General features: G+C 40.6%; 1 protein-coding gene across 1 annotated transcript in view; it reads left to right on the forward strand.

Moving 5' to 3' along the window:
* The first annotated feature begins 3,975 nt into the window (after positions 1 to 3,975).
* ABCA13 (ATP binding cassette subfamily A member 13) overlaps positions 3,976 to 12,716 on the forward strand; it is a 170,186-nt gene continuing 161,445 nt past the window's right edge. The window contains 3 exon segments of the mRNA XM_054515921.1: positions 3,976 to 4,044; positions 8,482 to 8,575; positions 9,678 to 9,801. Coding sequence (XP_054371896.1) covers positions 3,976 to 4,044; positions 8,482 to 8,575; positions 9,678 to 9,801 — 287 coding nt within the window.

Genomic DNA, 12,716 nt, shown 5'->3' on the forward strand with positions numbered 1-12,716 from the left:
GCCTGATTCCAGACGATTCTTCTTGGTGCTGAGCTTGTAGCTGTGAGAAAATTTTCAATTTCCTATCAGTCTGTCATTTTATGAGAGTAAACTTCCTAGAGCTCCCCGGAAGCTCAAACAAACTACCAGCCTCCTTGGGAGATTGGGTCTGTTTTGTTGGTTTAACACATAGCTCCGTTTTAATCAGCCCCATTATTTGACCTGGCCCACAACTAACATTTTTCACCAGGCCCTAACTTTGCACACACAAGGCATCTCCCAGGAAAGATGCTACTAATTGATGTCATCCTGCAGGCACTGTTTGTCTGAACACAGGTCTGGCCCATGTAAATATTTACAAGTAGTATTCCTATTAATGTTAAAAGGAAAGCCTTGTGATCACTTAATTAACCTTGTGAAAGAAGTGGTGGGTGGTGATAGGAAAATAGGTGCATTTGCCAGATTCCCAGCCATCATTCTCACATGATTTGACTGCATTCCTGTCCATACCAAACAGTATTGCTGGCTCCCAGGCTTCAACCTATTTAACATATGAAATTATGTTTCTTTGAAAGTGCTTGCCAGCCTACTCTAATTACATTGTATTAAAACTCTAGGCTAGACGTGGCGTGTTGATGGTATCATATTATAAAGCAGTCAAGTTTTAAAAACAGAGCTAGATGCTGGCAGGAGCTTTTCTGCCTTTTCAGCCCCAGTGATTTTGGATAACTTGTATATTATAAAAGAAAAGTTTTGAGTTAAAACTGAGGCAAAACCTGCTAAAGCTAAGCAGAAGCAAAAAAAAGGGCAGGTCACCCTGTCTTGTCCTTACTCAAAGACCCAATTCTGAGCCTGTTTTTGTTTCCATTCCAGAAGGAGTGAGTGGAACACATGATGAAATCCACGCCTTTCTAATTTGCCCTGCAATACTCAAGATGTTGCTGTTGACTACAGCCAATTTGTCAAGGAACCCTGAAAACATTCAGTTAATATACCTGTTGTTTATAGCAAAATAATTATGTTGTTAATATAGATATTTAAGGCTGATAGTTGCACAGGATACTGCTTGATGCTCTCCTGATGAAACCTGGGGCCTCGAAAGAGCTTCCAGGATGGCAGCAATATAGCTGATGCATCTTTCCAAAAATATTCATTACTCATTTGATTTTCCTGCCTCTGTGTTTCATTTTCATAATATATCTTTTGTGCCAAGGGTTTAGTTTGGGGTTGGGGGGTGATGGTTTGATTAAATAATTCTCATATTTCTATGACATTCAAAATAATACAATCAAGCTCATAGAATCTGTGTCTTCTAAAATTACTTTTAGAAGAAATTTCCCAGAATGTCACTGCAGCGATTGTTCTTGGTGGAATGGATATCTTTTGCCCTCCTGAATTTCATTCTAGAAAAAACAGGTCTGCCACTGGAGGACACCAAAAGAGGCAAGATTGAATTTCTATAGGAAGTGAGAGACTTCTCTAATGAAGTAAGAGACAAATGAAGTCAACGTAATTTGATGGTGAAAGGTGTTTGTTGAGTTTCTTATATAGCAGAATGGGGAGTCAGTAGTTCATTAGTACTGGGGCACTAATTGCATACCAAATAGTTGGTTCTGTGAAAATAGTATGCCACATTTATAAGAATGTAATTATATAGAGCATAATAAATTAACACATCACAGTTGGATGGGCAGAGATTTTGCAGAAAGGCTTGTTCAAAATAATTTGGCAGATGGTTCATGCGAGCTGCTTTAGCTCACACCCTTACAGATAGGAACTGTCTTCCATATCAGGTGCTTTGATAAGTAACTGCTTGTAATTCATTATGCTGAGTAATTTATAACTTCCTACAAATCACATTCTATAGAGTCTGTTGCCTGGCTTTCCAGAATGGCTGTGTGATCCCACACATATTAACAATTAACAGTATTTCAATTTTAGTTTCTGAAAGTATTTGTTTAAAAATGCATACTTCTGCTGTGCACAGAATCTGCATCATGCTATCACAGAATGTCACCTTTGATCCTAGCAAGAAGAATGACTGTCCATGCTTTGAAATAGCAGGCATTTTAGCACTGCTTGACTGAAAGCAGAAGTGCCACCCAAGTGTGAGGTGGAGCTCCTTGGTAAGGTGTTACTTAATCCTCACTCAAAGGTACTTATGTGCTTAACGTCATTCAGGTAAACATTAAACCACTTAGTTTTTTAGTATGTCCTGAGGACTTTCACATTTCTATTTGAACTAAATTATTACTTCAGTAATTTTTCAGTCTCAGAGCAGAGAATATAAAAGGCAATCCCACCATATTTGAGAAATGAAGGTGTTGTATTCTGCCATGACTTCATCTGTGATTTCTGCTCTTTGGGAAGGGATTTTTACCAGTATGTAAAATTGATGAATTCATGACACCTACTTAGTCTGGTTTTTTTTTCTCTATTCCTTGAGCCATAGAAAAGGTAAAAATTAAAACAGAAATTTGCACCATTTCAAATAGAGACATTTTAACAGACTAATCAGTCAGTTTCCCAGGAAGTGGAGTAACTAAGTTTCGAATGTGCTCTGAAGGGCCAAAACAGATGCTGGGTGACCCAAATCCAAAGCCTGGGAAAGAGAAGCTAAGGCACCCCCAACACTAGCTGATCCTCATCTCATAGAAACAGGCACAATTAATTAGACCTGCAGATGTGGAGTTGTTCATTGCAGAAGTAGCAGATTTATTAGCTTTTAAAATCACTGCCTTGGCGTAAATCTAATGGAAGTTGGATTCCTCTTTGATGACTTCTGTATCCAAAAAATTTATATATTCTGGCAGATTTCAATCTTAATGGAGAAAAATAGCCATGGATGTTAGGGTGTGTCTTTCATTCAATAGGAATACATTTGTAGAAAGGGCAATGATGCAATTTACTCAGCAATAATAAGAAATAAAGAATATTTGTACAGGCATCATGCTGTCCTCTGTGTGTGTGTGAGAATGATGACTGAAATTCTAGGTGGTTTGAATTACCTTATATAATGGCTGTATTATATGTCTCTATTGACCATAAGAGAGAGCTTTTGGGGATCAGATTCTTATGCAATTCATTTGTGTAGAACAAAAAAAAAAACCTGAAAGTTTATTCCTCTGCTCACAGTGTCATTCCTGGTGGGTAGGGTGGTCATCCTCTGCACCACCAGATTCCTGCTGGGTCTCCCACTGCCTCTGCTACCACAGGTCTGCACACTCTCTCCTTCTGCAGAAGGAATTGCTCTCCCACCTCTTTGCTGAAGGAACTGCTGCTGTAAGACTGATTTTCATCCCAGGTGGCATGTGGCAATTAATTAACAGAGTTTTTTATTGTTGGAATATTCCCCCTCTATGTAGGTAAAGGGGAACGAAATATCAGACATACATTCTCCACAAGAGAAAATTCAACAGTCATGTGATGATGCACTGGGACCACTACAGTGCTAGATGTGTACTTATAAGGATGTTCTAGAAGCAAACTGACATTTTTAGGGCTATGTCATGAAACAGAGTTATTTTTCTATTTATTTTCCTACTGTTATTTTTTTCAAAAATATAAGCATCTGCAAATGAACAGACATAAACACTAAAGTGAAAAAATGTCACAAAACTTTACAAAAAGATAAATGTGTGTTACATATTCTTTCCCCACCCCTTCATTTTTTGCATCCATTTTTATTCCAGAAAAGTAGAAACGAGTGCAGAATGTATGCTGTGGAGTAAAGCAGCCTGAAGGCATTTCTATGAACCCATCCCCTTACTGTTCATTGCACTGAGAAGAAAAACAGAAAGATGAGATTCCTCCATGAAAGCAAAACAAGAGGCAGAAACATAATCTCATCTTTTCTGAGGAAGCAGGCAAATCTCCTGCACTATTCACTAGTGCTGGAATTAATCAGCTTCGGAATAATACATTTGGACTGCTTGGTGAGATGATTCTGAGTTAGAAAGCCCACTCTGCAAGTGGCTGAAGGAAAGAAAAGACGATATGGGGAACGCTATACACCAATTCAAGGCTCTGTTTTGGAAAAATTGGCTCTGCCGTGTGAGGCAACCGGTGAGTGTTTGGAAATAATTAAAAAAGGAATATTTTAAATTTTTTAGTACCTGGAAATATTACTATTAGTATTTAGTATTGGAGAGAGTGTGTCTATTGATTTTCCCTATTCCCTGCAGATTGTTAAGGACAGGCTGGCTGCAAGTGGTTCTTGTTTTGCCTCTTGTCACCTAAAAACCGAAGTAGAGAATGTGTTGTTTTAGTTCTAAAATGGCTGAATACAGAAATGCTCCAATTTGAAAATGAGACAAATGTCATAAAAGTTTTGAAGAGCCACTTCTTATCTTTTAAATAACATTAGATACTAGCAGTGCTTGTTAGCAGTGGCAAGGGAAAAAATCAATTTTCTTCACATTACAGGTGCTTATAGGTAATGTAAGAAAGCTTGCATGACTGTGATCAAAGTCTAGATACAGGGAATGTATTGTGTATTAAAAATTGTATAAACCTCTAAATTTCCTTTCTTATCTGCTCTCCAAAGCCTAATTTAACCTTTCCAATTCCAATATGCAAAATTATGTGGCAGCTGCTTCAACAGAAGTAAAAATTAAAATGATGAAAATTAGATGTCTTTTACCTTAACTGTGACAGAATCAATCTTTTAGGATAGAAGGAAGTGAATTTTCTCAAGTGAGAGAACATTTTTGTGGGGAAAAAAGGTCACTTCAATTAATAGTTTCACACAGATTTCACTAGTCTATAATGATGTGGGGATTTGCAGTGAGGCATGTTGTCTGCTTTGGATAGGATACTTTCAATTAAATAAGCACACAGCTTTCAGTTTCCGAAATATTTAGCCTCAATAAAATAGTGATTTAGAGAGGGATTTCTTCCCCAAATTAATGAAAGTGATGTTTTCTAATATAAAATATACTTTTGGGGGAAGGATGTTGTTGGTCATATTCTCCATGCCTGAAGAGTTCTTATGTTCAATAGGGGTGCATCAAGTGGCTTCTCTGTATCTCCTGTTTTCCTGCATGTGGATCTATTTCTCCTCTTGTTCTGTGTGGTGTTCCCTCATATATTTCTGAAGGAAAAAAAAAAATCTTAATTCATGTAAGTTGTAAGTTTGTCTAATCGGTAGATTTCCTGAATAGAGGACTCACTGAGAAGCAGACTTCTCCAAGCCAGGAATCACAAGGGTGATCAAAAGCAAACTTCGTTCTGCCTGTTGAGAGGCAGAAGCTGCCCTGGGGAACTTGCACAACCTCCTTGTGTGCTGTTGTGCAAGCACTGAGCTGTGAAGGAGCTCCATCTGCAGTACGGGAGGAGAAATCCAGGTGCACCGTCCACCTGTGCAGAGGTGGTGAGACCCTTGTGAATCTGAAGAGAGAAGCACCTCCTGAAAGATCTGATGTGCTTCAGCTCTGTTCCATATCATATAGATCTGTCTGTATAAGACAATTTTCTCCTCATGGCTATTTATCAGCAGTTAGAGCTGGAAGAGAAGAGAGGGCTGTTGAACTAGCAAAGTGTCCTGAGTGCCATGTGACATTAGTCAATATTACACAGTGAAGGGTGCAGGGACTGTGACAGATGTGAGAGTTCTGTAAGGAACAGGTCTTTTGACTGAAATTCAGATTGGCATCAGCACCTTCTATCAACATGATTCAAAGGCAGGACAGGTTCTTTTGTACATTTTCACTTGTTGAAGTTTGAAATTGCAGTTGTGCCAAAGACACATTCTCATTTCTTTTTTCAGAAGTTCTTACTTCAGGACTACAGATTCTAGAAGGTCAGGAGATACACACTACCAGGCAAATATACTACTTTAGTTTTCTATCACTGCATTTCTTAACTACTGTTTAAATAATGTTTATTACCATCCAAATTTGTAGCTAGGTAAAGGATGAAATGTGATTCCCAAATTCTGATGTCCTAATTTAGAGGACAATTGGAATTAAAATCAGCTGATTTTAATCAGCTCTGTTACCAAAATTCACCATTCCTCCAAGGTGCATCTCCCCAGAATGTCATGAGCTCTCAGTCTCCAGCTCTCCTCGGCCTGGGCAAAGCAGCCGTCCAAGGGCTGCAATCCTGCAATGGCATGAATACTCTTTCCTTGGACCTTCTGTGGGTACTTGTCCTATTTGAACACAAGTAAGCCTTTTACAGCAGCATTATTTTGCCATGTTTACAACAAATAACTTACTTGTTAAGATCAGTTTTGCATGCTTAATGCTTGCAGCATGCTGATGGTTCATTGTGTCCTCCAACCTGTTGTTTCCTCTGCAGCTGCCTTATCAGTTCTTATCCCAAATTCCTGTCAGCAGGAGCAGCAGTTCCTATCCAAGCTGAACCCTCCTCCCATGGACTATGCCAGAGATGGCAGGGCTGTGTTTGACCCTCATTCTTGGCTCAGACTTAGCCCTGGCTCACCCAGAGATCCAGGCTCCCAGCAGAGCCTGCTGCTTTCCCGGGGCACTGCCTGCCAGGCCCTTCCTGACAGGGGCCCTGCTGCCCTGGCACCCTCCTGGCTCCCTGCCCTTCAGGAGCAGCTGGCTCCTGCTGTGCCCTGCCAGCTGGGCTTGTCCTCAGCCCTGAGGGGGCACCAGGGAGCCCAGCTTGTGGCTGTCCAGGGCCTTCCCCTGTAAACCCCTCGAGCTCTGGTCTCCCACCCCCTGAACTTCTTGTTGGCCCTTCCCCCAGCCACTGACTGTGGGCTCTTATGGTGGTGGTGTGTGTCACCCAGGGACAGCTGGACCCTGCTGGGCAGCCTGGAGACATCCCCTCCCAAGTGTCCTCCGCAGTGGCCCTTCCCTCAGCTGCTGCAGCTGGCTCCATTCCCCACAGAGAGCCCAGGGATACTCTGCAGCAATGGCTCTGCTCCACAGCAAGGCCTCCATCTGACCCCAGGCAGGAGGAATGGGGATGAATATGCCGAGGAGGAGAGGATGCTGTCAGGCTTCTGGGCCTCTGCTAAGTTTAATGACTCTGAGCAACCCAAGCCAGAACTGGGCTTCTGTGCCCTCCTGCCTGGGAGAAGTCAGAGCCATACTGCTCTCCAGCTCAGCCCTTGTGCTTGGCCACTGTTTGGCTTGACCTGCTGTGACACTGACCGAGGATTTGGACTCCTGGCTGAGGCTGGCTGTGATAGCAGGCCTTATCCTGCTGCCCTTCTGGGCTCCCTGGGACGGGTCTCCTGCCCTGCTGGGTGGCACTGTTACACACAGATCCCTGCACCCTGGGGAGCAGCTGGCCCTTGGTGATCCCTAAAAGATTGAAATAACCATCCCCACTTTTATTAGATTGGCTTCTGTACTGTTTTAAGGCCGATCAGTTTAGAGAAATGGTGATTTCCCTAAATTTCAGGAAACCTTTAGTTCCTTGTGTCTTGTTCAGCACAGATGTCCTTCTCCACAGGGAAGAATCTGCCACTGGAGTTTGTTCTTAAGCATTATGTTATGGTTGTTAGGCATTTTTCTGACATGCCCAAGTTTACTTCTGTGATGGGATTTGGTTAAACTCTGACAGTTTAGAAATAAAATCCCCTGTGTGCTCCAGAGAAGTTAACAGCCCTAGTGGGAGACCTTCAGCATGCCTGTAATTTCTACTGTGTTTCTGTCCCTATTCACACTTTCCTAATGCTGTTACCAGTGAGTCTAACAGCCTTTTGAAACTGGGCTGAGTGGCTGTTTCTTCCTTTGTGCTGCTGAAAACTGGCACAATTGCTCTTCTTGGTGTTTATTTTTCTTCCTTCCAATCCATTTGAGAGTTTGTGCCCTCTCTGCAGAGGCATGAATGTGCTCTGTGTATGTGCAATCTGCTCAGAGAAGACACACTCAAAATCTGAGTCCTGCTGCATATTGGCTTGTGTACCTTGTCATTGTGGCTCTGGAAATGGGAACACTGGGATAAGAGAAGTGTGGCTGGGGGCAGCCTCAGGCCTGTTAGCTTGGTCTCACATGGTCTTCCCTCCTGGAGATGGCAAGGGTGAGTTTTGAATGAAGAGCATTTGAGTGCAGGTGGCTTTTGGTGAGTGTTTGAGTGCAGGTGACAGAAAGGGTGTAATGGCAGCAGCCAGGGAGTCAGGGAAGGACAGGGAGGTATGCCACCAGGAAGGGCTCCGGGGAGCATGAAGAATTTCACCAAGGTGCAGGATGCTGCTGGCTTCTTAGGAAGCTCAGGTATGGGAAAGTTGAAGGTCACTATCATCACCTTGCCACTCTTTGTCTTGACCTGAGGAAAGTATCTACAAACAATATAAACTGAAATGAAAACTACTTTTCTGTTCTGAAAGAAGTGCATTTCACAGAGTTATAAGGATTTAAAATAGAAGTGTCAGTTGTTAGCTTGCTTTAATGGTCTTGTTTTTCCTTAGATAGTTGTGGGGAGGATATTTAATGTTTTTATTTTAAAGTAAATGACATATGAATTTTAATGATTTGTTCCCAAAGCCTATTCGCTATAGACTGATGTTCTGTTTTCCTTTTTCAGGTCCTCTCTCTCACTGAAATACTGTGGCCATGTGTACTTTTCTTGATTCTAGCTGCCATCCGCTTCCAGGAGCCCCCAAAATACAAGGAAAACTGTATGTTTTGTTTTTTTGTGTGTTCTGTTTTGGTTGCCTCTACTTGTAGAAGTATTTAGCAAACACTAAACACATCCTAGAAGGGGGGACTTAAATGTAGTGGAGTCAATGGAAAGAATCCCACAGTGGGATTCAATCTTGTCCAGCTACAGATCCGAGGAAGCTGTATTTATGTGGGAAAGAAATGCTAAGTTTGGTAAGACAGCTTTTAAACATAAGTTTTGGAGTAAGGGAGATTATTTGGGTTTTAGTTGTATTTATTGGTTTCTATTCAGTAATGGAGTTTAGATGACTGCCTCAGAGGTGGATATTTACAATTAGACAAGACAAACCTTCCCTACTCATTTCCTGGGATTGAGAATTTATATTTTGTTAAATTCTTCCATTTCCTTTAACACTTCAAAATTTATTACTCCCTCCACCTTATAAAGCTATTTTTGCTTTTATCTTGTCAAAATATAACTTCATTTAGAAAAGAATTATTTATTATAATCTATTCAGTTTATTATTCTGTTATTTGCCAATGCCAGTAAAATGGGGATAAACCAGCTTTAGCTACATTAAAAATAAGTTTGGTAAAACAATTCTAGATCTGTATAGTGACTTATCTGGAGAGAATGTAGCCTGCATTATATATATTTACTTTATGGAGAGCTGTGGATAATTCCAGAGATAGGGAAAAATGGCTGTTTAAATAGTCTTGATTGATGCGTGTCCAGACATTGCTGAACACCAATTCCTTCATTTTTTGAAAGCCTTTGAGAAAAGAGGAAATACCACTTTGTGCAGAAGTTTATATTCCAATCCAGGTCACATGATTTTGGGGCTAGCAACCATGTGATACTGCAATAATGTTGCTACCAGGAAAATCAGTTTTTCAAAGCTCTCAAATGTCACATGTAGCTTGTTGACACAATCTGACACAGAGGTTACTCATTTTCTGTGATGACTGAGTTTTTCTTAAATGAGATACCTGACATTGATACAACTTCATTGCTTGCAGGTGACAAAGAGGCTTTTTAGGATAAGGGAACACAAACGTGATGGTACAGCTTGCAAATGCAATATTACTGGTCCTATTTCTGCTGCTGCTTGGTTTCAGGTTACTTAGAAGCTCGTGATTTACCGAGTCGGGGCCTTTATCCCTTCCTGCGGAGCCTTTTCTGTAACGTGGGCTCGAGGTGCAGGAATGCCAGTTACACAGCGCAGAGACACAGCCGCTCTGGGTGAGTTATGTCGGTGTGACAGAGCTGCCCTCACCGCAGTGCATCTTCTTTTACAGAAAAGGTTCTTGCTGCCTTGCAGACAGGAAAAATATGAGCAATGTTATTCTGTGCTAAAAGTTTCCTTTGGTGTTCTTATGATTGTAAAAGGTCTAAGGCCTTAGTTGTACCTCTTGCTAATTTTTGTTTATGTTTCTTGGCATTTCATGCTGGTTTTGGATACTGAACACTCTGTGGGGGTGAAATTGTAGAGTTACCTTGTCATATTCTTTCCCTTTCGCTGCTACCATGTCAGAGCATACTTTTATCCTTTACCAGAGAGTCTTTTATGACATGTGAGTGTAGCAGAGCACCAAAATTATATGTGGATTTAAACATTGAATAGTTTGGGAGCATACGTGATGGGAGAAGTAAACCCAGAAAAGTGAAACAAGAATAATTTTCATGTAAGAGCCAGCAAAGAATAGCAGAAGTTCTGTAATAACAAAGAACTTGGAAGATGTTATCCATTAGAAGTCCTTGTCACAGATCCTAGAATGCAATTGATTTCAATGTGGAATTTTTCATTACTAAATGCAGTAATTTAATCTACTCCAAAAATGCTTGAGATGCAAAGACACTTATGCAAACTGGCTGAAGGGTATGGTCATAAACAGCCTTTCAAAATATATAACAATAAAGTCAAAATAGGGTCAGCTAATCAGAATATATCTGTATGTTTATTCCTAGAAAATTGATAATATCTACCAAAAGATCTTAGAGGGCTGAGCCAGGTGTGTTAGAGCATTAAATATTTATGGTTTATTATTGTAGAGGTTTATAGGTAGCAATAAATTCAGCATACAACAAGTTGGAAAGCTTCAGTATCATAGTAACAGGCCATACTCATCTATTGATCTATATGGTCTGCTTCAGTTATTTGTACATGTAGAGAACTGTTGATTGAACATAAGACTGTACAAAACAAACTTTGTTTATGGGCAAACACATTCTGCGTAAAGTAGAATTTGTTTCTAGAATTGAAATATTAACAATTTAAGGCAGTACTAGTCAAGATGCATTATTACACAAGATACAGACAAAAATACCCCTATTAAAGTTCTCTTCCACCTCCTCCTCCTCCCACTAATACAGTTAAAATTTTTACATGACCACTGAGTTTCCAGTCCTTTCTCTGGGGTTATGCTCACCTTTCCACTGGTGCTCTGGGTCATGTAAACAGCTGCAGATGGATGAAGATGGGGTTGTTATGGCAAGTAATGATATACAGTACTTTACCTGAAGGAATGTGGTGTTGATGGCTTCTTTTTTCACTTGAGGGTACACTTGGGGTCACTTGTGTTTGCTAGTGTGCTTTTATACTTTGCTTATTTCCATGGTCTGCAGCTCTGGGAGACATTCAAATTTATGTGGTACACCTGAATGTATATGGTATCTTTTATAAATATTAGCTATGTGTTGTTTTTTCTTGATGCTTAGAAATTGGCTTTGTCCAGCTACAGTTCTGAATTTTAACTAAACACTGGTGACTTGTTTATGGCCCTCAGAGCCAGCCTGTGCCCCACCTCTGATCAACCCAGATACTCCAGTATTATATTCCAGTTCAGTTCATCTCTGTCCCCACCTCTCAAGGCCTCACCTATTATACTGGGCCTGTGTTCTTCTGCATCGCCTTGTTAGCCATAAACATCTCATTTTGCCCTGAATGGTCACTTGCTACTTCTATCTGTATAAAACTATGATGGTGTTATGCAATCACAAGTGAAAACAGAGCAAATTGCCAGAGTTTTCTGGCCAGGAAAATTAAAAGAAAGGTAAAGTGAACACAAGTCAAAATGAAAACAAGTTCAGGCAAACCAAAGGTGGCCAGTCCCTGTGTGGTGGTCTTTCAAACTCAGTACAAAGCCTGTAGCCTCTCACTTGCAGTAGCAATTCTACATTACTGGGTTAAAGAGTTACCCTAACTCTAGCCTTTTAAAAAAAATGTTCCCTAAAAGTATAGCTTTTATTTACATCACTAGTTCAGATGCCATCTAAATGTGTTGAATCTCTAGAAACTATGAACTATATTGACTGCTCTGCATGATTATTTACACTGTTTTGACTGAACTGCCCAAATTATGTTCCAGCTCAATATAAAATCAGGAAAGAATTTCCTGGAGGCAGTCTTAGACCTACTTAAGAATCTGGGAAATTATTCAGTGGCTTTCAATTATTCAACTGAAAAATAAAATGCATGCATGTATCCATATTTATGCACTCAATAGGCTGCACTGAGTAGCATATAGCATAGGTAAGGAAAAAAACTAAAAAGGTAGGATGAAGTTCATTCTGAGGTCAGCCTGTTACACCAGGTCCATCAATACAAATTAAATCAACCTCAGGGCTGCTCTGACTTATGCTGGCTGCCAACAGCCTTAGGAATAGAGACTGTCAGTCTGATCAGTCAAACATAACTGAATCCAGTCCCTGTTGACTGGAGAGATGGGGTGTCATAGGAGCAGTAATAGCAATTATCTTCCCTTCAAGGATTTATATCAAACCATAAGTCTGATAAGGGAATATTTTTTTATGTCAATAATATTGTGTTTATTAAGAGTGAGTCAGAGACTTCACAGTTTGCATGGACACTTGACCATTTGTTTCACAGTATGTAACACTTTTGTGCTATTCACTTTGAAATGTAGTAGTTGTCTTTGGGAGGAAGCAGTTCTGCGACTACTGTTGGAACCTCCATGGAATCCATAAACCACAAATAGCCATTTGTCAGTGAGCAGCACCCCCAAAGGGGGGGTTGAGCCCAGGGTGAAGTTATTCTGGTGCAGGCCATGCCCTCACAGATGTGTCCCTGTCCCTTCAGGCAACAGCCTGTGGTATGGTGAGAAGATGAGCCTACAACCACATTAACTTTGATTTTC

The sequence above is a fragment of the Molothrus ater genome, chromosome 1 (assembly GCF_012460135.2).
Source record: "Molothrus ater isolate BHLD 08-10-18 breed brown headed cowbird chromosome 1, BPBGC_Mater_1.1, whole genome shotgun sequence".
Taxonomy (NCBI): domain Eukaryota; kingdom Metazoa; phylum Chordata; class Aves; order Passeriformes; family Icteridae; genus Molothrus; species Molothrus ater.